Genomic DNA, 26,906 nt, shown 5'->3' on the forward strand with positions numbered 1-26,906 from the left:
TGCGAGGTTTTGCACTGCAGAATCACCTCTGTAATCGGGGGAATAATTTTCCACCTCATTTACAATGGTATGATACTCTCATCGCAGTTAATAATGCATAAGCATCACTCATGCTGAGTATTTACCTCTCTACATTAATTATCAGAGCCTCAGTTGGGTAACAGCTCTGCAACATGTGGTTGAAGGGATGCAGTCACTTTTGCCTCCCTGCTGGTAATTACATGATATAAGTAAATGATTACTGTGAATACGTCCAGCAGAGGTCCATCTGTGCCTGTCGCTTACTTACCTGCTTAATGCATTGCATAAATGGTAACAACCAGCAGTGTTGTGCATTTATGTTGTTTCTTTTTTTCTAAAGTTTCTACAGTGCACACAAATGTGTATTCAGACATTAGATCTGAAGGTAAAATTTAATTTTTTGTGGTCAGTTTAAGCATATTTACCCATATTTATCTGTGTGCTCCACAGCAAAGCAGGCATTAGCGAGATGTTTGAGGGACACCACGGCCCCATCACGGGGCTCCACTGCCACACAGCTGCAGGGCCACTGGACTTCTCTCACCTGTTTGTTACCTCGTCTTTCGACTGGACTGTCAAGCTGTGGAGCACCAAGGTATGACTTGAGCTCTAGGATGTATTTTAAAGGCCATGATTCATTTATTTGGCCCATCTCTGCGTAGGGAAAAGTTTCCTCCCTTTCTGTGCCTCTCTGGGCTTCACTATAATCCAGTTATTGTTCACTTTCAGCCGTAAGGTGGGACTAATGATTCTTTTAAGGTTGATTTTTAAGTCACACACTTCTGTTAAAAGGCTATTGATTGAATTTGTAGACAGATGTCCTGATACAGCAGTCAATACCAGACTCCGTTTAGCCAAAAGAATTAATTTTTTCACCTCCTATTTACCACAGTTTGGTTTCCACAGCAACAGGTTAGCTCAGACTGTTAGGCTCTAATGCTTATTTTAAAAATGTTTATATAAAAATGGATGACTCTTTTTTTTTTTTTTTTTTAATCTGTAGTTGTTGTGGTAAATGAGAGTTGTTACCCTGTATTTTTACATATAGGATTTTTTTTTAAAAAAATATTTGATATAATGCATTAGTGGTGGCAGTGGAAAATTTGCACTTTTGACATCTTGACTGTACATCACTTTGAATAATACAGAACACTCTTGAACTGAACTCGGGAGACTGGAAAAAAAAAAAGAGACAATGAGAGAAAATGGCATGTAATGAAAATTCATACGAAGTGTTGTCAAAGTGAAAGTCTCACCTGCCTGCGCTCTGTTGTCTTTATTTGGCAATGAATAGACACATACACGGCCACCTCCTCTAGCTCTTTTGGGAGACAGCCTCTTTTCATCTGGCCCCTTCGTGCATCGCCGGCTTATGGACGTGGACGGGGTTTGTGATCCCAGAAGCTCGGTTGTCAGAGGCAGCATTCCCCAGTGGGGTCCCCTGGGGCAATTTCAGTCTTAAGTGAGGGGCCAGATGAAGAGTGATTCAGAAACCCCTGTTGAAGAGAACAGGAACGAGATGATGCCCTGCCCAAGCGAGGGTTACTGGGGCCCCACTGTGGAGCAACGCCCAGGGATGGGAGGCTCAATGGAGAGCGTCTGGTGGCTGGGACTTGGTGAATCTCCTGTGGGCCCACTCTCCTGTGCACTGAGCGCGCACAGGAAATGATGTACGAATTTGGGCTGCCAAGAGTGGTCTTAGAAACATTTCTACATGTGAAACAAATAACATCACGAAATATGTGCACTGTTTACAGTTCAGAAACGATGATCAAGGGTCAAGTATGAAAACGCATCACTTATTTAGAATTTTTTTTCTTTTCACCAAAGGAAAGTTACCATACTTGTAGGAAAAACTTTATTTTTTATTTTTTTATAAGGAATGTTCATTTTACTCAAGCTTTTCCCATTTTTGTTTATAAAATGACCAAAAAAGTAACAGGAAAGGTAAAACAATTATGACTTTGTGCCTTTACTATATGAAGACCAATCACACTTACTCCATAGTCAGCTTCCAAAGTTCTGTTCTGACATAACATGCTGTCCCCGTTGCATCCCATCCCAAAGCAGGTCTTTTTCATCCATTTGCCGCAGTTACAGAATTCCCGATGGCTTTTTTTTGTTCTGTAGACATTTCACCTCCCACACTGGACACTTCTTACAAACCATACGGTCATGCTGTTTCCACAACAGATGATTGGGTTTGAGATCCAGCGATTCTGCCCAGCCACTCCATTACAGACTGGGATATCAGCTGACTGCTTTTATTTTTATACTCTATGATTAAAAAGAGAACATCACAGAGAGGCAGCCTTTCAGGTTCCCTCCATCAGTTTGACAAATGATTATCTTTTTGTTTGTTCTACGTCTGTCAAATTTTCTTCTTTGTCTCCTCGAATTTGGATCCCTCTGCACTTTTTTTTGCCGCTCTTGTGTTCTTTCGCCCATCTTAATCTTTCCCTTGTGTTCAGTAACTCAGAGAAGCCCACCATCCTGGTGTCATCACTTCAGTGTCGAGGTAGAATCGGGTGTTTTGTGGGTGCCCTTGAGGCTTGTGAGACTTTTGTTTTTCAAACTAGAGACTGTGCGTCTCTTCTTGGTCTGTTATAGGCCAGCGTCTCAGTCTTGTTGATTTTATTCTGGTTAAAGGAGGTTTGTGCTAGTCTTTGAGTCGAATAAAACAGATGATTGAAATCTGTTCACTGCAAATCTAGTCATGAAATAACTTTTTTGTTTTGTTTTTCTTGGAAAAAGTTTACTCTGAATTTCTGATTTTATTTATTTTTTCTCTCCCCCCCCCTATTTAAAGACTACAATGAACCCACAGAGGCTGATGTTCTAGATACTCAAGTAGCCAAATTTATTACTTCTTTAATCAGCACAACAGTTTTCAGCTGTGCTAACATAATTGGAAAGGGCTTTTTTCTAATGATCAATTAGCCTTTTAACATGATAAAGCTGCATTAGGTAACACAGTGTCCCATTAGGAAAAACGTGAATGATCGTCGCTGGAATCGGGCCTGCATACATATTCCATTACAAATCATAAATTACTTCTGATTGATTTCATTAATCATTAATTGTCATTTACAACATTTCTAAGTGACCTTTAAGCATTTTTTTAGCAGTATTGTAAATGGACTGGTTCTATATTATAGAGCACTTTTCTACTTGAGCACTCAAAGCGCTTTTACTCATTCACCCATTCACACTAATGGACTCATCGCAGAGCAACTTGGGGTTCAGTGTCTTATTGTGTGTCCTGTATGAACATAACCATACACTTCTTTTGAAACACAAACCTTTGTAATGTTTGATCTTTCACACTGCAGTATGTGATAATGTTGACTGGCTTTGCTACGTAACATAAGCCAGTGTGTTTTAACAGTTTAGTACATCACTGAGTTGCATTAGTGTGTAGATGGATATTTATACATTTAAAACTGGAAACCTTTTTGAATGAAGTTGGTTTTTTTTCCCCCCTGCAGAACAATAAGCCGCTGTACTCATTCGAAGATAACTCAGATTACGTGTATGATGTCATGTGGTCCCCGACTCACCCTGCTCTGTTTGCTTGCGTGGATGGAGTCGGTCATCTCGACCTGTGGAACCTCAACAATGACACAGAGGTAATATTAATAGACATTTCTCAGCAGAGCAGCTGTGTGCTGTTACAAACTTTACTGTAGACGAGATACTCGTATCTTGATTTTGACCTTTTTAACCATATCAGACCCTGTGCCTTCACATGGTTTAGCGTGCAAGTACACTCCTGATTGCTGTTATTGTTTCAGGTCCCCACCGCCAGCGTCACAGTGGAGGGTAACCCAGCCCTGAACAGGGTCAGATGGGCTCATTCTGGCAAAGAAATCGCTGTGGGAGACTCTGATGGACAAGTCCTTGTCTATGATGTTGGAGAGGTGAGCAAGCATGAGTCAGCCTTTCGGTTTCTGACTGTACTTTTAAAAAAAAAAAAACACATTTGGATTTTGCAAAAATGAGTCAGCCTCTCACTTGCTACAATCTGTAGTTTAGTAATGAGGGATTAATTGTAAAGCGTTTACCTTATTGAGATTTTAGAAGAGCATCTTAAGGACTAATTTGTGCATTTTAGGTCTGCTCTTTGTGAGTAAAAAATGCACAGAGCATTACGTGTCTGCGTTTGAAAGTCACGCCTCTGTCGTGTTCCTCCTCCACAGCAAATTGCAGTACCGCGAAATGACGAATGGACCCGTTTTGTTCGCACACTGGCAGAAATCAACGAGAACAGGGATGAATCAGAGGAGCTGGCAGCTCAGCGTCTGGCCGCATGAGCTTGTCGCCCTGGACGAGGCATTTAAGGGACCAGTCATGTGCTCGTTAATGTCAGCCCTGTTTTGATAGATGGAAAAGATGAAGTTTGTATCAGAAAGAAGTACGGATATCGCTTGGTTTCCAACGCTCCTCTTATTTAGACAATTGCCTTCTTAGTTCGCTGCACCGTGGTCTGTCTTCCTCTGAATAAGCCAAGCGACAGGGCTATGAACCTCAGACACTAACCCAAAGCCATATTCACAAAACAGTCATCTTTTCTTCAACCAGATGCCTTAAAGTTTAATTTAAATCTTGATTGTCACGTCTTTACCCACTTTTATTTACAGCATAGCAGCCTTAATTATGAGTTAAGTCGGTGCTCCACTTTCAGCATATTCAGGAAAATCAGTAAGAGCTGTTCTCCATTTCCACCAAAGTTGTAGTAAAGCAATCACATCTCTAAACACCCAGGAATGTAAACATCTCATAGCTGTAGCCCACGTCGCCATCTCTGTTCTTTTAGACTGGATAACATAAACACTTGTTTGTAAAATAGTGAAATGTCAAAGTCTTTCTACCAAGATGTTGTTTTATACTGCACTTCTTGCCTCTTAATCAGCGCAGCTCGAGTTGGATCCGGGATGGTTGGAATATCACCCCAGCATGTTGAATAGGGTGGTTATGTATGCTGTAACTGCTCGGTGATTTCCACGTTTGTCATGTACGGTGATGGGCTCTGAATAGAGATTGGTGTCAAAACAGAGAATGTACATTTCACAATAGCAATCAACAGTTTCAATGATTTATTTCAGTAAAATACAATAAATACATTTAAATAATTTCCCAAGTCCCCCTGGTCATGATTTCAAAATAAATACTTTGAAAATATCTGTACATCCTCATGTCTCTTAAATGCAAGTCACACATGCACACCAGAAAAGCGCAGTGACAATCCTTTGTAATGCCATAATGTCCCTCTGTGGAGAAGTACAAGATGTACAAAAAAATTGTGCAAGCTATGCAAAGAAAATGCAATTAAAGCCATACCCATGCAGCATTTATAGTAAGACAACCACTTCTATGCATTGAATCGAAATGTGGTTAAGTAAAGGAGGAAATGAGGGCTGAAAGAGCATGCAGCCCTCACGAGAAGTGACTGTTTATGAGGCTTGAGGCTCTGCTTTGGACGTCGCTGATGTGATTGTCACCTCTCCGGAAGGCTTAAACTTAGGCAGGTGCAGGCCAAATTTTCTCTCCACGCCAGCAAAGGTTGTGGCGGCCAGACGGTAACCACCCAGGTGGTCTGGAGTCACAGAGGGAAGGTCCTTGATTGTAGGTTTGTGAGTGGGCTCAGATCCAGCAGGACGACTGAGAAGAAAGATTAGGAGAAGCTGAGCCTCGTGATGCATTAATGAGTGGCTCGCTCTTGTTTGAAACACGATGAATGTACTTACTGTCCTCCAAAGTCAACATAGAACCATCTCTGTAACAGTTCGTAGGTCACCAGTGTTACGCCAAACTGCGGTGATGATCTAAAGACGCGAGCTAAAGGGAGAAATTTTAAAAATGACAGTTACAGAGAAATAGCATTACTCTGGTGAGCTTCATGTAAGTGTGAGTTTCATCAAAATCAAAGGACTTCTATGGTTGTTGGGGCTAAACGGCAACCCTGAGGGACGGTAATTAATGGAAACGTGAAACTGCAGTTTCTTCAGTTCCTCTGGAGGCCACTACTGTTGAGCCCCACAAACACTTTAATTAATGCTTGAAGCTTGCATTGTTCATTTTGACCGACAGATCTGCTGCGCTTCACCTCAGCTAATTTGAGTCGCCGAATTTCTCGATCGCATTTGTGGTGTTGCTGTATGCTCGTACAGCCCATCCAAGAGGTTTCTGCTCAGTTTAGGCAAGTGAAATTCCAGTAGCTTATTTCTATGTCTCACTAATTAGAAGATATCCATGACTGTTTGATGTATCTCAGTTGTGGATGGATAAACTTTGCTAACCAAGTTTGCTATCATCAGTTATGTCACTGTCCAAAACATAAATAAATACGAATAAGATGGTAGACAAAAAGCTAAGGCGTCAAAACTTCAGAAACCAACGGCTGACACTGGGCTATCTCTATCTTTATATACAGTCTATTTGTTCAGTTCAGGTGAAATATGAGGTGGAAATTCACCTTGGTTTCATCTGAACAAACCTTAAAGATGTTTGTGTCTATTGTGTGTATATATATATATATATGTGTGTGTGTTTTACCTCCTGCGCCCTTCCAAAATGCTCTGAAACCTTCCTCCTTGAGGATCTTCCTAAAGCAGTCGATGACTCCGTTATACGTCGTCTGGCCTGCTCGGGCTGCCACCTGGAGCCTGGTCTTGATGACATCAGCAGGGGTCACCAACGAAGCTGCTGGTACACCTTGTTTAAAAAAACAAAAACAAAAAAACAAAAAAAACAACCACATCATAAAGCACTCTCACTATGCACAGATGGCATCACATTCTGATATCCCAGCTGGAGCATCACGCAGAGCTCCAAATGGCTACACCTTCACTGTGAAGCATGACAAAAGCGGTGTATATACAGCCAGGCTATTGAGAGCAGCAATAGACGGAGCAATTACAAACGGGGAGGAAGCCTAAATGCATTTTTTTGTGCAGACAACGTGACAGATCCCTTTACAAAACAACTCAACATGCCGCTGTTTCAATGTCCAGATTCTCTGAGCTTTCCAGATGTTCGTTACCTGCAATAGCTCCAGCAGTGAGCAGCTGCAGAGGCCCCAGCCTTCCATCGTCATCTGCCAGCTTCCCCTTGGTGTGGGCATAAACGGGGAAGTAGATGGCGGAGAAGGGAATGTCACGCAGGAAGCAAGCTTTGGCTCCCTAACAGGAAAAAAAGGAAGATCTTAAAAATAAATGCATCGTAACAGGGCAGATGAATGAGCAGAGACAGCAGTGGAGCAGGTTTGTCTTTGGGATTAAATGGTCTGGGATCTGATTTATTTTAACCTACAGGGGGGCTTTAGTGTTGATGATGGAGCCAAAGAGCCCCAGGCACTGGGCCTCCAGAGAAAAATCCATCACACCACAGACCTCAGTGTGCTGGCTTCTTTTACCAAGAGGAAGTCCGCTTTTTCTCCCCCCTCCTTCCTTTTTCTTTTTTCAAACAAGCCACACACTGTCTGCCGCTCATTAAAATATGGAGTATGAACACATGACTCCAGCTGTAAGTAAAGCCGCAAGGATTTGGAAAGGAGCAGTAGCAAAGCGTAATCCCTCAGTAATTTGCTGTCGGTTGTTGGCCGCGGTTCCGTTTGCATGTTTAACACTGTTTTGGAAAATTGCAAACAGTCAGCAGAGCAATGTTTGATCTTCAAATTTCTGTTTCTCCATCTCCATTATGTCTATGTACACATACAAGATGTTTGGTCAAAAACAGTAGTGTTTCACCTATGTATTGTTACAGGAAATTAAATAAGAGCATATGTTACAATTCACACCAAAATCACTAAATTTAAGAGGGAAATATTGTGCCTTTTACTCTTGATACAGAGAGTTGGAAATTAAGACTAATATTAGGATAGATATGATTTTGCATCGAGGACCTTTAGGTGTTAAATTGCTGTATTGCCACTTTCATTGCTATATTAACTGACAGACCTAACTGTAAATTATAGTTAAAAATCAAACAAATGTTTAACATTACAAGCAGAAAATATTAAAGATGTCAGTCTCCACCTTCTTATTTAGAGGGATGTTGTTTGTGAATTTAATGTATCAAAAAATTCATCAAATCAAGAAAAATTCGTGGAAAAAAATTTGGATGAGAAACTTAAACGTGACAACACCATGGCAAACAAAAATAAACTCCTCATGTTGTTGGCTGCTTGTGTCTCGGGAACATCGGAGTACCTTTCACTGCCCTTGTATGACAGTTAAAGGAGGTTGATGCTGCAGACATCACGGTGCTGCAGAGGTGCTGACCTACCTTGTAGAGGCCAAAGAAGCCCAGGTCCCTCACAACAGTCAGGGCACTGACCCTTGGGCCAGTAGTGATCTCTCCAGCCACCTGCAGACGGATCTTAACAATCTCCAGAGGATTGGTGAAAATCACCTGGGAGCCTCCAGCCTGCAACGGGAAAAAAAATAAAAATAAACAAACAGTTGACTTGTGGCTTAAGAATGCAAGGATCGGGGTCTCTAAGTGGATTTTCAGTGGTGTGTGAGGCTGCACAAGTGAGGGGTGAATTCTGGGTGAAATGGTAATGATGTGTAAGCATTTCTTCCCCACAGGGATTCTAAAATCATCTCGGTAACCCTCTTGCACAAAGAATACTTTTTTTTTCTCCTCCTAAATCTGATGTGATATTGTCAGAGCGTGGCCTTGACAGGAGGAGGAAAAAGCAGGCATTGATAGAAGAACAACCGGGGTCACAATAGAGCAGGAGAAGTCTCGGCTCATGGTTGGGAGGCTCTGACCCTGGCACCAGCCCTCTGCCCCCTCGCCTCCCCCGAGGCACCTCCTGTGGCAGGGTGAGTGGCCCAGCCTGGCCTCGGCCCGCACACTTCCCCAATTCACCCCTATTCCCAGGGGAGAGCGCTGAATCACCCAGACAGCCCAGAGTCCAGGAAAGCGATGCCCTAAAGGCACGGCACCCTCTGACTCAGGCACATTTATCACCCGCCCCACATCTAATCAGGCCTCAGGATGCCTGCTGGTGACATTCAGGGCAGGGGTCTTATCTGTAAACATCCGAGCAAAGGTCTAAAAAAAGCTCAGGCATATTTAGTCATCTTCAGAGTGGACGGGGAATATCCGCTTCTCTGAAGATTGATTCACTCGTCTGCTCCCTTTTATCTCCTTCAGTTCTGTCTGGTGGAAGCAATTATTTAACAAATTATCAGATTAAGCAGACTTCAAACTCTCATGAAGCAACACGAGAATATGGGGAAAGTCATAAAATACATTTCTATCAGGGTCCACAGATGGAATAGCTTCTTCGCAGCGAGCATTGTAGTGGACACCATCCTCATCCTGTGCAAAAACCTGCACGGTGACTACGCCTCAGGTTCGTACCGCGTTGTCAAACTCAATCATAATGAGCTGGACCCCGCTTCATCCAGGACCCTCCAGGGCCTCTTCCTTCAATTGCACCCTGACAGGGGTCACGACCCCACAGACCTCAGCTCCTCTGAGTCCAACCTGCGGCCTCTGCTCCACAGCGCTCCTGCTTTATTTCAGCACAGCCGGCATAGAGGCATCTTTAATCGGATGATGCAATGACAAATTGCTACACAGAAAAAGGAATCACACCTGACCGCAGTCGCCATTTCAGACGATTCACAATCATAGTTTCTGTTTCAGGAAACTACGATATGCTGACATGAGACGCTGAATTATAGTAACCTCTCTAACTTAATAAGAGTCACCACGGCAACAGTAAACACACTGGCAAATTAAGTCAGATTCAATTTAAAGCAAAAATCTGTAAATGAAATGAAATAAAATAAAACCATGATGTCTCCCTGTGTTTACAAATCCAAAACGAGATCCAAATGCAGGTGAAAGACTTGTCTTTCAAAACCTTTAAACAAACCGAGGCACCTTCTCCTCTAAATGGTGTGGTTACAACCAGAAACATACACACAAAACATTACTACAACACAGGAGTGTCTTTTTTCTTCTGTGGGACTGTAAAAGTGCATCAAGCACTCTGCTTAGGTGCAAAGACAAGGTGACTGTACTCTACTCATTTCAATATTCCACATCACCACATTAAAGAGGGAAACACTTCTTTCTGTATTATGTATTTATAATGTTCTCACCTGCAAAAAACTACTTACTCATCATGTATCAGTATCTTACTTTTATGATTGTGGCATATGTATGTCTGTTTCTCTTAGACACAGTGATCAGTCTGGATGAAACTCACTGTACAACCTGCCTAGGGTACCAGGATTATCAACAGCTTTTGGGAATTATTATAATAACACTCGAATCCTAATAAATTGTTTAGATTATGGATAGTAGCTGATCTATGATAGGTGTGCATTGTTTGTAAATACATTTTGCTCAATTTGTAGTGCAGTGGCACTTTGGGGCCACTGGAAAGTGCTGTCATCCATATTTGTTAATAAGTGTTCATCAAACAGTGATAGTAATAGTGTCTGATTGATTACTTTGTCTTAAACGTATGTGCATATTATCATTTGTTCGGATATATATATATATATATATATATATATATATATATATATATATATATATATATATATATATATATTTGTACTTATATATATATATATATATATATATATATTTGTACTTTTAACTGACCTCTCTGGATGGTGATGCAGCATGTGGACTTGTAGAATGTTTTGATACTCTTATTTTAATTGGCTTTACACAAGTATTTTATTTTGAAAGATATTTGTGTTTTCCTACCTGACAGCTAGGGATGGTCATGATTTGCAAATATTTAAATGGTCATTAAGCTAAAAACTGAACTAGAATGGCAAAAGCCTGGCACAGCACTGTGCAGTTATTTGAAAGCCGTTTGGGGTTAAAGGCAGTACATGAAGAATACTGAAAACAATATGTGCCTGAAATGCTCATCCTTACTACCGACAGGTAAGATTACTATTGTGGTAGTCCTAGATTTCATTCAGCTGCCTCCACAGTGAGTCACTCATCTGACACGCCGACGTCAACTTGCAGCAAATAAGAGATCTGGTTCCAGTGTTGCTATGCAGAGCAGAACCAGCTCCCCAATCTTGGGCTTCCCAGCTGCAGCTGTTGGAGCTGGATCCATCCACTGGAGATATTTTAGAGACTCACTGGAGAGGCAGCTAAATGACACTGAGGATGGACATGATGGAGGGATGTAAAAAAAAAAAAAACCCGTACTTACATATAACACCTTTAAGTAAAGTTGAATACCTCATCCGCACGGCATATAATGATCATTTCATGCATGTTAAATAAATTTCTCACCCTTCACATATGTTAAAACAAAAATTAAAACACTAAAAGAGCGGTATCCGTTTAGCTTTGCATCTGAAATACTTACACATTTCATTTCTGTACTTACTTATGAACCCAAGACTACAAAATGCACATAATCACTGCACTATTTTTTTTTTTTACTCATGCATACATCGCTTATCTTTAAGGTGTCCCTTCACTTGGTTTTGGGTTTATCTACAGACTGAATTTGAATGATGATCGCCTCAGTAATGCTTACACATCCACCAGCCAGAATCTCTGCAGGAAGAGGGATGGTATCATCCTGGTTGGTGAACTTGTCTCTGACAAAATCGTTCACCTGAAGAAAAGAAGAAAAAAAAAAAAAACAGGGAAAGAAGACACGAAGAAGAAGAAGAAAAAAAAAGTCAGATGAGACACAATCGCAGTCTTGATGGCAGGGCATTAATGTTAACTTGTGGTTGCAGTCGCATCTTGATTGCAAAGTGTGTCTCTTCTTCTTTGCATGTTTTTTTCCATTCACAATGAATCGTTCAGAACAACTTTTTGAGCACTCTAAGCTACACAGTGGAATGACTTGCCGTGAGTTTGATAGCTTTCTCCGGGGCAACGCCAATGAGCTGCGGGAGGAGACCTGCAAAATATTATTCATAGATACCATTAGAATACCTGACAGAGAGAGAGAGAAAGAGAGACAGTCTGGCTGGAAATGAATGCCCATTTTTTTTTTGTATCTTTGCTGAATGAATACATCCACTGACAGCTAGAACAATATAAGCTGCGGGGTTCTTGTGCGCGTAAAACAAACCCATAAATATTTACAGATGGTGCCTGATACAGCTGATGCAGCAGCATACAAAGGTCCCACTGAAATTGAACAAAAGTCCCCAAAAATATGACACTGCTGCTGCATATGGGATCAGCATCGCGGAGACTTGATCCCGCTGTTAGCGGGGAACAGAGAGAGCTGTGTGGTCACGTACAAGATCGAGGGGGGAGGCTGGGTGCTACAGTGGCGATAACTGCCATACTGTTTCACCGTCTGTCCTTCATCAGGCCAGATAAACTTCTGAAGGAGCTGCTGAGTGACTGCTGCTGGTGTGCAGCCAGAAAACAGCCGAGCGTGTCTGTCTCTGAGTCAATCACCCTCTTATCATGTGCAAGAGATGAGGAAGGAGGGCAGGGGGACGCAGATCAGAGCAACAAAGCGCTGCAGCGGTAGAGGCAGCAGTAGATGGCAGTCTTGACTTCCCTCATATGAAAAGCCTGAGGGTAGAAGTGTTGTATATCACAAGCCTTCAGCACCATTATCACCACTCAGGCAGAGGCAGATCAGACACCGCTGCTGCTGCTGCTACATGAATACTGCTGGTCATTCTCCTCGGGCAACTCTCCCAGGTACTGAGATAATGAAAACGTGACCCCTGGGTGTTGCTTTATTCACTGCTGAACAGGGAGGGCAAAGGTTTCTGGTATCAATTAGCGAACCATGCTCCCGATATTAGCGCGCTGGCGAATGCTGATGCTTTCCCATCAGATGGTTTGTTTTGCACGACACCCACATGTTGGCTTTTCATGTGCTGAAAAAAAAAAAAATCTGTAAAGGATTACCTCTGTAAAAGCCGAAGAAGCCCTCGTAACGGAGCACTTTCTTTGCGCAGTCGAAGCTGCTCTTGTACATCAGCTCTCCTACAAAGGAGCCAGTGGAGCGCTGGTTCTGCATGCGCGTCTTCACCAGGTCAATAGGGTACACAGCCGTAGCGCCGGCAGCTACAAAAATTTAAAAAAAAAACAACAAAAAAAACACACACACACACACACACACACACACAATGAACTAGTTTTGGGGGGTTTCCGCTATTTTGGACAGATTTTTTTTGAGCATCTAAACAAGTAAGAAAGCAAATTCAAATTTTACTTGTGGCAAATGTGACAAAAAGAGCTGCAGTTTGTTTTCTGATTTGTGCAACTGGCAGACAAGAACACCCAAAATGACAAAGAAACCCCCCTTTTTTCAAATTAGACAAGCGAGTAAATGTTTGATCTTTGTGCTTGTAACAATGAATTACTATTACTTTTTAATTTATTTTTAATTCAATTACCTGTTGATATTGGACAGCCCTCTAGTGCATACAAGCCATCACTTTATTTATCTAGAGTCCTACACAACTGAGATGTACAGCAATAATTCTGCATCTACATTTGGGGATGGTTTATCACTTAAAAGAAATCATCATAAAGCTTAGAGTAGGAAATCCTGCAAAGTGGACGACTGGGTGAAAAATACAAGATGAAATCAAGTTTAATGAGAAGGATTTGTGGAAAAGTAAGGAGAGAAGAGTGTTGAAGCTTTTATGTTCTCTGTTATTTCACAAGAATGCACCTTCGAGCCTTTATTGTTATTGTAAATAACTGTTAAAAATCGCGGTTTGGCGGGTGTGAAATTTCTCGACTTCTGAAGGGAAGCTTGCCAGAAAAAGTTTGAGCAACACTGCACTAAACTGTTGCTATCAGTTACACTCGCCATGTCTTGTTTAGGATCAAGGGCTGCTGTAATGATGATTCCCAAACATGCAAACAGAGAAAGCAGCACAGTGAGTGAGAAACAGCTCATTCCTGGTGGTTTCTCTGTATGCCTCATGACTTACAGTATATCTCTCTCTGACCTGGCCTGAATTGGCTTCTGCTGAATGATGACTGATAAGTCTTTGCGTATTTGGGGAGAACAGGCACACACACACACACAAAGACCGTGTTCCTATCTGAGGGGCAGTTATGTCAGAAGTTCCTTGTATCAGTTCCCCCCAGTGTAATTAGAGAGGGAGATTCCAGGGAGTGCGGTTCCGGAAGATTTGTGTCATTCCAAAGCTCCGACTCCAACGACAGCCTGGAGCCACGGTGGCACGGCAGCACAATGCCGGACCCTCACATCACAGCCCTTCTCCCTGCAGGACAATGGCCGGCCCCGGGGCCTCGGCGCGGCAGCCGGCCGGCTAAGGTTACCGCTCGGGCGGGCCGGGGGCTCCGCTGCAGACATGTCACTCACCTCCAGCGATTGAGCCCAGAGAAAACCTGTAGGCAGACTCCGCAGCCTGGAGCCAGATGGGTCGAGACGTTTCGTGAGCGTGCTGTATAGGAGAAAAAGACACCAGCGGTCAAATGAATCTGGAGAAAGACAGGAGGGGGGATCAGACACTAAACATGAATCGGCTGGCTATTAAACTATAGCGAACCAGATACATTGTGGAAAGAAAAATGCTATAGAGTACTCAACAGCGGAGGAAGGCGATGGAATGCAGACATGTCATATAATGTCTGATTCATCGTCAGCCTGTATTAAATGTCACAGACAGACTAGCTCTGGATACAGTAAATGACTGTGTGAACCTGCGGCTGAGTTTTCCACGCATGCGACATGTGGGAGGCTAAAAGCTAAAAAGGTCTTCTTTTATTTTTATAACAAAGCATAATTTCTCCCTTATCCACTTGATCTCAGGATTGGTGTTTGATGTTGAAAGCAGAGGCCTTTGTTTTCACTGGGAACTGATTAGCCTCACAACCCTTTTCCATGTCCAGATAAGAATCTACATGAATATTACACAGAGAGACATCGTCAAATGCGTGTGCAAGTCGATGTATTTAGCAACTTCTCCTGCCACCAGATGAGAGGGGAGTGGAGAAGATCACTTTTTTCCTCTTCCCAGATGCTTCCACCCAGAGTTGCATGCTAACAAGATCGAGGTCTTGATCAAAGGGTTTAAACAATTAGCCTACTTCCACAGAAGGGCAAGGCTGAGAATTGCAGCATCCCCCCCAAAGGAATCAAATTCCAGACCTCTGAGCACGAGTCCCAGGAGTGGCCTGAAAGCTCTGACCACAGCCTGATATAGAGCCGTGTTATCCGGTGGAGGCAGGAACTATTTTGTTCTCCCACATCCACCTTGACTCCCACTCCCCTCCTGCCATTAGCAGACTTTGCTAAAGGCTCCTAAAACTTCTCAAGCCCCACACTGATAAAAGCCTCTTATTAGCGTCTCAGATGTGTGATTGCAGCTGATGTGTATGTACAGCCATACTGAATAAAATAGGCAGTGCCTTTCATGGAGAGGCGCAACGCAACAATCCATTCCTCCTCTATGACTATAATTGGAGTACTTTTATCTGGGAGTTAAAGAAATGCACTTCACAAGGGAAGAAAAACATGGGCACTCTGCTAATTCAGCGACTGAACAGTCTTCCTTTTTCTTGCTTCTTTCTGAGAAGGAAGCAGGGCGAAGAAGTGGGAAAGGCTTTGATGAAAGGCAGGAGGATGTGAGGTGTATTAGAGGAGTCACTCAGGCTACCTGTCTGTGGCTCTCTGCTAGGTGGTATGGCATGTCTCCTTCCTCCAGTGGGGCAACTCTCTCGATGTCTGCGTGGTTCAGCCGCCTTGAGGGGGAGAGAGGAAGGGATTTAGTCCAGGAAAAAGCAGAAAGCCGTGCATCTACTTTGAGCGGCAGCCAGTGATGTAAGATTTTCCACAGACCTTTTACTGCCATATAACTTAAAGTTCCTGCTACTCGAGCTTATACACACAACAGACAAACAAAGCTGGAAGGGGCCCAACGAGTAAATGAAAGTGTTTTGTTACTAAATGCTGGAGATCCAAGTATCCCCCGCTGGTCTGACGCATCATAAAGCCTGCATTCATGTTTTATGTGTGTCTTGTTAATCAGCCACTGGAGCAACCATTGTTAAACAGAATGAGCAATAACTTTATCTTTACGACCAATAAACAGATGTTTATAACATATTTATTCCATTCGTGTCGGATTAGAATAAAAACACGGGCTTGCGTAAATGTAAATTTGAGGGAATAGCAGGGGAAGCTACCTGGGCGACTCCATTAATGACAGTGGAAAAGAAAATTTCTGCTCTTTTTTTGGACTCCACATTGAGTTTGGTTTGTTCCATTTCATGTATTCCTCATATACATGCAGGTCTGACTTTGGCAATTTAGGAAAGCATTAGGCTGCTAGAAATCCAAACTACATTTAAAAAATTACACAGTCAAAAACCACCCAAGTTAATCCAGGAGCTGGAATAATTATTTCCCCATTTATACACATAAACACAACAAAAAAATAAATAAAATATTAAGGAAGTTTGTCCAACTTTCTTTTTGTGCTCTTTTAATGAGAACATATTCATAATTTAGTTACAAATTTAAATGACGCACTCTGTACAAGAGCACTTTTTCAGCTTGTCCAACACGAACAGGTACAAATAAAAGAAACACTGTATATTACAGTGCAAATATTCACTATTAGACATCTGTTTATTAGCATGTGTACTACTTTTTCAGTAAATCGTTATGAATAATTATAAAACACTTATTAATGCTTCATATGCATGAAAACATTCTTCAATTTGTAGGTCATTAACTAAAGGCTTTCCATCAATATCCTCCTAGTGTTTTTCTTTATAATGTATGTTTTACTCAGGGATCAGGACAGTCATTTTTCCTTAATAACACTTATTAAATACAGTCAAATGCAGTGGTTGCTGTTTTAATAACGTCCCCCCACAGACCCGAGAACCTGGTCATAGCACTGTAATGTGTTCAGAGAGGAACTGGACCAGGTTACCATTAACTCTTATCCATTAGATTCACTTCACCATTTATCAGTTATGGTTACTAAACTGTCTGAACTGCTTATCTATAAATATAAGCTTTTAATTTCAACCACTCCTTCCATTATGTTTAGCTAACTAGTTTTTTCTTAATATGCTCAATAAATTCAACTTAATTACACCTTTAGTCAAGAATTTCCTAGTTTTAAATCAGAATTTTCGATAGATCTTTCAATTGATTATCTATTATGCTGTGAGCTGACAACAGTTTTAGTGGGGTGTACAACTTTTTTCCCCGCATACTTGTTTACTTACTGTTTTTTATCATTTATGCAATCCTGTTTTTATTTAAAATGAACTTTTCTGTACAAACCTATGGAAACTTGTTTCTGCCACAGAGAAAAAAAAATACACTTGTTGTCATCCAAAAGTCAAGAATTTGGGGTTATCTCCTGAAAAATTTCAACTTATTTAGTTCTTGAAATTTCAAGTTATTATGTCAGTTTTGAGACGATAAATTTGAATGAGCCCTACTTGGCAAAAAAATAAATAATTAAGTGGCACAAACAACCTTCCATACAAACCTGTCCAGGTCAGTCAGTTCTTTAATTAACTGTATTTTCTTGCTTTTTTTGTTGTTTTTTTTAAATGAGTTGAGCCTTTAGCTACTGTGAAAGTACTACTAGCGCTATTATTTGAGCATCACTGGTGTAACGTAATACAACTAAACTAGGGTTCTTTTTTTTTTTTTTTTATATATCTATATAAATCTATATTAAGTGAACTTATAAAGCAGTCAAGTTATTGAGAGGTAATTTCTTAATGGCCTGCTAATTGGAAAATCTTTGAAATACTAATAAAGATTTTCCACGTAAGCATGGAAATAAGCTAATGGTAAATACAAGTACCTTATTATAAACTGTTATCCAGTAAAGTCTTGTTACTCTTTAGTGTAAACGTGTTATAGCCTGAAACATGTTCACTGACCAATAAACCAACTCCACGGGTGACAACAGAATAATACGAGATCTTACCCGGAGTGAGAGTGGAGACCAACGAGCTGATACAGGATGTCAATTTCCATCGGAGTGATTTGACCAAACTTATTTGCAGCATGAACAAACTCCTCTACAATTTAACAAAGACAGGAGACGATGCGGTCACACAAACTGGATTTCAAAGCTTCGCTGTGTCAAACATCAGACATGAGGCCGAGAGGATAAAAACATCAGTTGTTTTCTACTGGAGGTTTGTGTTATATAGTATTTGCAAATAATGTTCCTTGTATTTCTTTTTTCTTTATGTGGCTCTTTGTTGCAGGAAAATCTCTAAAACCATTAAAACCAGTCCTGTGTGCGCTTTACTTCTTCTTCCTCGACTACCACTAACTGAACCACTCTCAGCAGCACCCTGCACGGCTCTGCTATATGGGATTTATATTCACTTCTTTACTGCTGCCTGCTGAGAAACTCCATTGCCATCAGGTGGTCGTTCTAAAAGGAAACCTAATGGTAGTTGTTGAGAGAGGGGAAAGAGTTTGTTATTCACTTCCTCCACACCTTTAGTTACAAGTATGCTCGAGGCGTACAATGATATACTTTTCGGTGAAGGACAGCAGATATGTGAGTGCTCGCTTTAAACTTAATGATATTTGACATGCTCGGCAACAAATAACAATAATTATTTGCAAATACTGTTTGCTCAAAGTCTTTTCTACAAGGAGAAATACCAATGAAGAGGAAGCAGAAGTCTAAAGTTTGCATCTGAATGGGAAACACAACTGGGAACAGATGTGACTGACAGAACGACTATCAGTTACTCAGGTATACATGTGTGGGGAGGGGAGGGGATGATCTGATTACCAAATTAAAAATGTTCATTTACCTTAATAATTTAGTGCTACAGTAAATGTTTCCTGAGTGTTCACTCACACCACTCTGTCAAGAAAGTTAAAATATGATCGCACATCTCACATCACATTTACGATGCAGACGTGATTATTTCGGGAGACGCTCGGCAGTACCTTTGGTGACGAGAGTGTCTTTGTGCGTGCCCGTCACCGTGCTGTAAATCTTGCGGATCAGCTCCATGTTGTTCAGGAGAGCATTGAAGGCATTGAAGTAGGAGAAGCTCACCATGTGGGAGGTGCTCCCTCCCGCAGCCTAGAGCAAGACCAAAAGCCTGTCAGACCTACTGGATAGGAGGGACTACGGATGGATCTTATTATGTTCCTTCAAATCTTCCTTAACCAGCTAAATGACAGCAGCTCAGTAAGACATAAATCACTGACACAGATGTCCAAGCTAACTGTGAATTCTTGTGTCACTGTTTAAAAAAGGAAAATGTAATAACTCAACTGAAACCAGATTTTCCTCGACAAACGGAGTCAGCATGTGGTGCCTGATGGTGGCCATGATGTCACTGAAGTCCAAGGCAGTGATGGTGCCGCTTTTGCTCTTGTCTTTTTGTGCGAAAGCCTGGCGGGCGTGCTCAAGCTGCAGCTCCTGTAGCGCACACACACACACGCACAGACAGGTTAAGATGCTAAAAAGGCAAAAAAATCAGAGAGTGTGTTCCCAGAACCTCGGAAGAAGAAAGTAGAATAATATCAGTGTTAAACAGATGTGAAAGTCATGAGATGTGACTGCGTTAGACAGACTTTTTTTTCTTCTTCTTTTTTTAAAATAGCAGTCGTTTCTCCAGAGACTAATGAAAACCACGTCCCGGGTAGTCTGATCCCGCACTCGAGCTGAGCGGCTGGCGAGGCGGCCGGCAGGTGTGTCCGCAACAAGATGATTCAATATGACAACCGTGCAATCAGAAGGGGATGCGGGGGGAGGCTGACCCTGGGTCAGTGTCTGCTGTCAAAGCTCATCGCATATAACCAGAGGACTGTGGAGGAACTCCAACACCGAGGTGCTTCTTCATCCTCATATTCTTGCTCTGATAACCTAATCAGTGGATTTATTCTCACAATGTTTGCTGATTAGAATGCTCAAAACTGGTCATGATACTCATTACACAGACATACTTTTTTTAGACTTACAAACACTGTGAACTCACTGAAGTTTCACATTCCTGTGAAAGAGCCCTAACTTACAATAACAATCGGATCTACTTGCTTCAATTTCAAGTAACGCTTGGAAGAAATGAAATGTGCTCGGACATGACAGAAAACAAGACAATAAAAATGATACATATAGATGAAATTCCACACGCACAGGAGTGTTTGGTGTAGCGGTGGGAAGCTCCAGTCAAGTATGATAAACCACAACGCGCTCAGAGAGATCCCACACTGAAGTGGAGACAGAGTGCAGCCTGCATAACTCTTGGACCACCCAGTTTCTGCCTCAGACCACAGCCCTCGACTCTGAACCAGGTCGCTGCACTAGCTCCGCTCCCAATTTTTCTTTTTGACAACACACACACACACACACACACACACACACATGCAAAATAGCGATTTTGGGGAATTTTTTGACAGTTTCACAGAGAAGCGAAGTTAGGAAGGAGAGAGAAAGCAAGGGAGGACACACAGCAAAGGGCTGCATACTGGACTCAAACCTGGGCCACTGCATGTCAGCTGTAACTGCATGGGCGCCTGCTCAACCAGTGGGCTAAACTGGTGCCCAACTTTAAGTGTCTTAATGGCACAACAGGCTCCCTCAAACCACCAGAACTGCTGATTACACTCCCCTCCCTTTTAGTCATGCCAACTATATGTGTGGCATATAGTTCCAATTTGACCCCAAGTCGGATGAAATCCCCACAGGAGGAATGACTTCATATTTTCTGATGCTATTGAAGCACTTTTGGCTGCTTTTCTGTACAAACTGTTTACTTTAAATTCAGACGATACTAAATTAATCAGATTTAGATGAGAAAGTTGGATTTTGTTCATTTAGTATTATTTTTAAAGACTTTTGCACTTATTTAGAGGGGGTATGTTCTTAAATCTAAAAAAATGTCATAAAAAGAGCATGAGATGTATATTTTACATTTTTTTTCCAATGCTGACATTGTTATGTATGTTTTTTAAAAACCTTACCACTTTTTAGACTAAGCAAAAGAAAAGTGGCTCCTTTGAACACAGATGTACACATGTAGATAGTGCAGGGGTCACTTCTGTTTCACTGGAGGATGCATCAATGTGGCCGCCATGTTTGACAGGGAATACAGCTTTCTGTAATGCATATATGTCTACAGAGGCCACAAGTCATCATTATTTTCTCAGTTTTCAACTTTTTTTTCAGTCCACCATTGCATATTTATAATAATATGTTTTCCATACCAAAATACCTGCAGGAATCATGGTAGTTCTAAAAAGTAATGTTTAACATGGTTCCATCCGTTCATCTGTTTTCCTAACTGCTTAGTCAACTTTGAGTCACATGGGGGCTGAAGCCTATGCTAGACGATATCTCATGTGATCCTGGGAGAAATCGCACACTTGCACTTTCACATCTACAGCTAATTTACAATCAACAATTCGCCTAACGTGCATGTTTTTGGACTGGGGGTTGAAGTCAGATTACCCAGAGAGAACCCACACAGTCACAGGGAGAACGTGCAAAGCCAGGCAGCAGGTTCAAACCCCAAACCTTCTTGGTGTGAGGTGAGAGACTGCCACCGACTGCTCCACCATACTGCTTAACATTTGGCAGGAATTTAACCAATCTGCTTGTCGGTAATATTCTGCCAAAAAAAAAAAGTTTGTAAAATATAAAAATTGACCTCACAAATCTCGTTATTACAAAGAGAGGCCTGTGAATGTCAGACATGTAATAAAAGCTGCAGAAGACTCTCCTCCCCAGTTGTCTCTGTCTCCTAACAAGTTCACGTGAACAATGCTGTGCAGCTTTACATTTTTTTTGTAGCCACAGCTCTGGTATATACGTAGGTCAGCGGTTGCTGTATGTCACATTAATTTATGATGCGTTAACACAATAACACCTACAGAGTTTGAGCCAATTTAAATGAGAGAATGTAGTGTCATTTAATATTAAGTCAGCCTAAAAAGAAGGACCAGACTACCAACTGAGATATGAAATGAACCACCCCACCGCCCCACCCCTCCGAGCAAGATGGCAGTAGCAGAGATACAAATTTCACAAGCCTGGATGCAGCTTCTGTTATCTGGCTTCTGTAGACGTAATATACACAGCACAGATTAAACAAATGAGCTTATTTCCAAAATGTAAAATCATTCCTTTAATTTTAAAAATACTGGTCTGATGCTCATCTGTGAAATTTAGCTCATTCCTTTAACACGCTGCGCATCAGTTTTGACATGAAGCTCCAAGATAAAATACATACCTGCAGAAATTGGGTGAACTCTGTGTAGCTGAGGTTCTTGTTCCTTTCATGGCCAAAGTGTAGCCTGATGAACTCACAGTCCCAGTTGAAGGGAATGTGGTGATGGACTGTAGTCTGGCTGAAGATGTCACGTACATTCTCTGGAAGAGAGAGACCCGAGTGAGCAGTAACAAAAGACAGAAGGAAAAACCTGCAAGATGCAGCTGTAATGTCCATCTCGCGTGCTCATTCCCTTTGCAGAGAACCCAGTTAAAGGAGATGAAAGAGTCAGTTTGGATGGCGAATCTGAAGAGGCTGTTACATTTTGAGGGTCGTGAGTCCTTCCAGGAAATTTTCTGTATAAGCTCTACTCTCAATTCCAGCTGCCTTTATGGAGGCCTATTGCACAGAAAGAGCACGACAGCAGCTTCTTTGTAAGACTCTCTCGGTTTATGACAGACTGGATTCATGTCGAATGGAGCTGGGTATAATGTGATGTTTCACACAGCTCATTGCAGCACTACCCAGACACGAGACCTTAAAAAGTCCCACTGCTAGCATATTTAATACTCTAAAGAAGAAGCCCCCAAAAGCACTGCTACTCCCACATTTATTGACTATACATGCTTACACACAAAAGAGAACTTCTACAGTCTTTAATCATCCCCACCCCAGTAGTTTCTTAGTGTTTTTCATCATTATGTCATCAATGTTTTCTTTCAACAAGAAGCACTTAAAATTCCTTTTAATTATCTACATCAGGTCTACATCTTAAGTCAGACGTAGGTATAATAATATTATCCAGTTTAAATTATCCTCTGTGCTGGTCTGTGCTGAAACACTGACATTAACTACCATGTACATACCAAATGAGATGTTCCCTGTACCAGTCTTGTCAAACAGCTGAAAGGCAACTATGAACAGGGCATCGGGGGCACATAGAACTGCCTCAAAGGCCAGAAACTCCTGGAAAGAGATCAATCTGTTTGGAGAAGAAAGAAAAAAAAATGGATGAAAGATAAATGGATCTTCAACATCAGTTTGTGATAAGGACAGGGCCTGATGTTGAGGACAAGGCACAAAAAGCATTAAAGGTATACGTTTTATAGCCGAGCTTCAGTTTTCATTCTTAGCAGCAACACAAACTAGCCAATGAAATAATGTTACTAACACTGTTCATACATTGATACATACACACGCATATATATCGATCTATCTATAGATATAGATATAGATAGATATCCTTTATTTATCAGTGAAGAAAAGAAAGGTTTTGACAGGGTGTTGATGTACTAAATTAAATAGCTCTGTATAGCAAAAAAAAAAAGAAGAAGAAGAAAAGGAGATCTAAGCATGACAAACTCTTCACAACAACCTGCATTGCACGACTTGTTCTTACTTACCCATCCTTGGTGGTGTCAGCCACTCCGGCTATCAGCGCCACAGTTTTGGGATTGTGTTGAGGCTGTGTATGCAGACCCAGGTAATGCTGCACAAAGTCCTTGGGGGTCATGTAATGCTCTCCATCCTGCACCACGCTGGCATACTGCAAAGGAGAAACAGACAAGCTATAAACAAGACTCAGTGTGGATCCATATGTGCATTTAATTTGAGAACCAGTAAGGTTGAAATTTTACTGTGTGCATAAAAAGAGGAAGATGTGGACATATCCCTTGTCTCTGTAACAATAAGATGCATCCCGGTTCCTTTAACAGCATAAAGGAATCTAAGTTTATCGGCCCTATAGAGCATTTTAAGCATATATATATAAAGCTTTGCCACAGCCCATAATGACAGGCAGCATTGAAAAAGCATCTCTGAGCTTTGTCATCTCTTGACTTCATTCTAACCATGAATCTCATTCTCATACAAAAGATATGTTGCTACACACATAACAGACAATGATGCATGCCGTGCCACTGAAATTGCAAAGAAAAAAAAAGAAAAAGAAAAAAAGAAGTGTTATTGTGTGAGAGGAACACTGTATTACAATGATTTACCCCTTACTCATTCAGAGCAACGCAGCTGACAGCCCCTCTCTTTTTCAGGAACACCCTGTTCCCACTCACACACTAGCACACATTCAAACCTGCTGCAGTACAATCTGCTGGCCGCTGAGCAGCTCCAGTGGCCTCCGTGTCAGAGGTTCAAGGGGCTCCTCGGGGATGGGAAAATGTTTGTTTCACTTTGTCCACCCAAACTCATCTCACCAGTCAGGGACTTGAACAGGCCCGCTTATCCAAAGTCTTAAGTTAGCAGGATACATTTTTCTATGATGTTCTATGTTGTTTTATTGTGTACAGTGGTGTGAAATGTGCTGTGCTACAGTATACTATGTAGAGATGCTATGTGTTTTGGGGGTATATGGTGTTACAGGACCCACCTACACACAAGTCTAATGAGGAGGGTTGCTTTGGTATTCCAGTCTTGAGGCGACACTACTGGGCAGCCAGTGTGAGAGGCCTTGTTTGTTGGAAGTAATAAAGATATGTCCCCCTGTGGGTACTCCCTGAGACCTCAGCTGTTAAAAACATACCCCTTTCCTATCAGTTGTTCTCCAGTTGTGCAGTTAGAGACAAATTAGCTCAACAAAACTTTATGTTTAAAAAGTCCCCACAAATACCAACTCAGACAAAAGTAGCCTGCAAGGCTTCTAGTATCTCCTTACATGCCCCAGTATGGCATAACCATCCTTTTAAACCTAGTCAGCTGAATAGGGCATGGTCAGCCTGGAGAGCAAAAGATACTGTAAGTCTGACAGTTTGCATCCTTCCAAATTTACATTATTTTTTCATTACCTTCAAATTAGACACACTTAATGTCCAAGTTTGATCAGCAGCTTGTTAACAGAGTTTTGGGAAGAAGCAATATCCCTTATTTATAAGTGTTCCAACAACACATGGTAGTTTGATTTAGTACAAGGTGATGCATAACCTGTATTACTCCAAAACCAACGTAAATCTCATCTTTCCATCAGTATCCTCTCCATGCAACAGTGGCTCTCCCCAACTTTGTCCAGAGAAATTAAATGTCGGCCGACAACTCGGACGCTCCATAGAAATTCCAGAGCTTCCATCTGACATGCAGATGGAAGCTCTAGGAATGATGACTGCCAAGAAACTATAGCGGCAAAGATTGAAAAATTGTCCAAAATTTTAAAAATAAAAAAAATTAAGTGGTGTAAATCCTTGCTGTTTCATGATATACCATTCTAACCTCCAAATCTACTTGCAATTAATAAAATGCATATAACAGAGCCTTGTGTTGCAAATGTGTTTTACTCCACTCTGCTGACGCAAAGCATGCAATACAGTGCCGTGGTGAACGTGAGATCTGGGTCACGCTCTAAGACATAAGGTCATTTTTAGAGCCCGGGTTGGTTTTCAAGTTGGAGCAGAGATAGCTCTGGGAACACAAGCGCCACATGAACTGGCAACAGAAAGGCCACACTCATGGGCCCGAGCCAAGCTCAGACAGAGAGAGAGTACGACATGAACCCGGCTGAGAGTGTGGGAGGAGACCTCCACGCCAAGTGTTTTCAGGACAATTCAACGCACTCTGCTGAATTAATCTTTTTAAGTGAAAATATTAATTCCGAGCAATTTATTGCCACATTTCTCCATCACATGATTGTGTATCTATTCACCCGCGCAGTAGGCCTCAAGTAGTTCTTAATCAAATTATACAGGCAGTCAGAATGAGCTTCCAGTAATTAACTCTTCCACCTGAATATGCAACACAAATTACGCAGCCCTGTTCTAGCAGAGTGAAGAGATGTTCAGGGACCATAAGGTGACTTAAGAAGTTGACACTCCAAACAAGACCTGTTGGGGGTAAACAAACTAACACCCTAATGCTGGGAATTGGTTGTCTCAGAAGAACGAAGAGGAATTCTTTAAGTTTTAAAGATAAAAAATAAAATAAAAAACACACACACTGCACATGCAGAAAGGTAAAGCCAAGGACAAGTAGCTGATCCATAATTAGTCAGAGTATTTATGTGACCTTTACAGAGCTACGTGTCCCTGTAGACGCCACACAAACTACTCACTCACTGCACCAGTAGGCTTTTTAATGTATTTGTTTGATTTCATACCAGTTAGTATTAGAAACAGTTTTAATCCTGTGAGCAAGCCTTACCTTCAGAAAAACAGTCTTCAAGTCTTGGGGGTCTGCCCTTTTGGTTGCTTGCACCTGTAACACACAAGTTGGAATTAGCTATGAAAAGCAGTTGAAAAACTGACCATACCACGTTAATGCCTGTAGTTTTTGGAGCTCCAGCAGGCAACTCTACCATCAATAAAGCTGAAGTTCAGTCTGTCACAGTTTAGCTTTGATTTTTTCCCCCCTTTTTACGCATCGATCACAGACCACTAACAGCAACAGCCTGGCACTGCATATGGAAGTAGCCGTGCTGCGATCCTTTCAGACAGCGAAATCCCATCAAATCTCCCAGAATCAGAAGAAAAGCAGCAGAGAAAAAGAAATTACAGCTGTCTCTGCGAGGCCGGGAGAGATGCGCCTTTGTAAAGATGCAGAGCTTAAATAAAAGGGGGGGAGGACACCCCTGCGTTTCAGACTGAGGATTTGAACCCAAGCGTCAGCGCAGACGAGCCGTCCTCGGCATCCGACAGCGCAAAGCTCGCGGCCGTTTAATTGCCTTTAAAAATTATTATCTGATAAGAAATATTGAC

The 26,906-nt window shown here is 41.7% G+C and overlaps 2 protein-coding genes across 6 annotated transcripts in view; one reads left to right on the forward strand and one right to left on the reverse strand.

The window, feature by feature from the left end:
* The window catches only part of dync1i2a (dynein, cytoplasmic 1, intermediate chain 2a), a 27,512-nt gene extending 22,580 nt beyond the window's left edge, over window positions 1-4,932 (forward strand). For all 4 annotated transcript variants that reach the window (XM_025904027.1, XM_003447317.5, XM_005452930.4 and 1 more), the window contains 4 exons: window positions 472-616; window positions 3,510-3,650; window positions 3,816-3,941; window positions 4,221-4,932. In XM_025904027.1, the coding sequence (XP_025759812.1) occupies window positions 472-616; window positions 3,510-3,650; window positions 3,816-3,941; window positions 4,221-4,334 (526 nt within the window). In that variant the 3' untranslated portion in view covers window positions 4,335-4,932. The remainder of the gene's footprint in view (window positions 1-471; window positions 617-3,509; window positions 3,651-3,815; window positions 3,942-4,220) is intronic.
* LOC100702010 (calcium-binding mitochondrial carrier protein Aralar1) overlaps window positions 4,519-26,906 on the reverse strand; it is a 22,583-nt gene continuing 195 nt past the window's right edge. Inside the window, exons 1-18 of one of the 2 annotated variants that reach the window (XM_005452931.4) lie at window positions 26,507-26,890; window positions 26,353-26,406; window positions 23,616-23,758; window positions 23,079-23,194; window positions 22,234-22,373; window positions 19,275-19,421; window positions 18,941-19,079; window positions 17,952-18,045; window positions 15,648-15,732; window positions 14,351-14,432; window positions 12,916-13,074; window positions 11,886-11,938; window positions 11,564-11,644; window positions 8,308-8,448; window positions 7,064-7,202; window positions 6,577-6,735; window positions 5,769-5,859; window positions 4,519-5,682 (exon numbers count right to left, since the gene is read on the reverse strand). In XM_005452931.4, the coding sequence (XP_005452988.1) occupies window positions 5,475-5,682; window positions 5,769-5,859; window positions 6,577-6,735; window positions 7,064-7,202; window positions 8,308-8,448; window positions 11,564-11,644; window positions 11,886-11,938; window positions 12,916-13,074; window positions 14,351-14,432; window positions 15,648-15,732; window positions 17,952-18,045; window positions 18,941-19,079; window positions 19,275-19,421; window positions 22,234-22,373; window positions 23,079-23,194; window positions 23,616-23,758; window positions 26,353-26,406; window positions 26,507-26,509 (2,034 nt within the window). In that variant the 5' untranslated portion in view covers window positions 26,510-26,890 and the 3' untranslated portion in view covers window positions 4,519-5,474. Of the gene's footprint in view, window positions 5,683-5,768; window positions 5,860-6,576; window positions 6,736-7,063; window positions 7,203-8,307; window positions 8,449-11,563; window positions 11,645-11,885; window positions 11,939-12,915; window positions 13,075-14,350; window positions 14,433-15,647; window positions 15,733-17,951; window positions 18,046-18,940; window positions 19,080-19,274; window positions 19,422-22,233; window positions 22,374-23,078; window positions 23,195-23,615; window positions 23,759-26,352; window positions 26,407-26,506; window positions 26,891-26,906 lie in introns of those variants that run through there. The other variant, XM_003447316.5, reaches the window with a different exon arrangement.

Source organism: Oreochromis niloticus, linkage group LG16 (assembly GCF_001858045.2).
Source record: "Oreochromis niloticus isolate F11D_XX linkage group LG16, O_niloticus_UMD_NMBU, whole genome shotgun sequence".
Lineage (NCBI taxonomy): Eukaryota > Metazoa > Chordata > Actinopteri > Cichliformes > Cichlidae > Oreochromis > Oreochromis niloticus.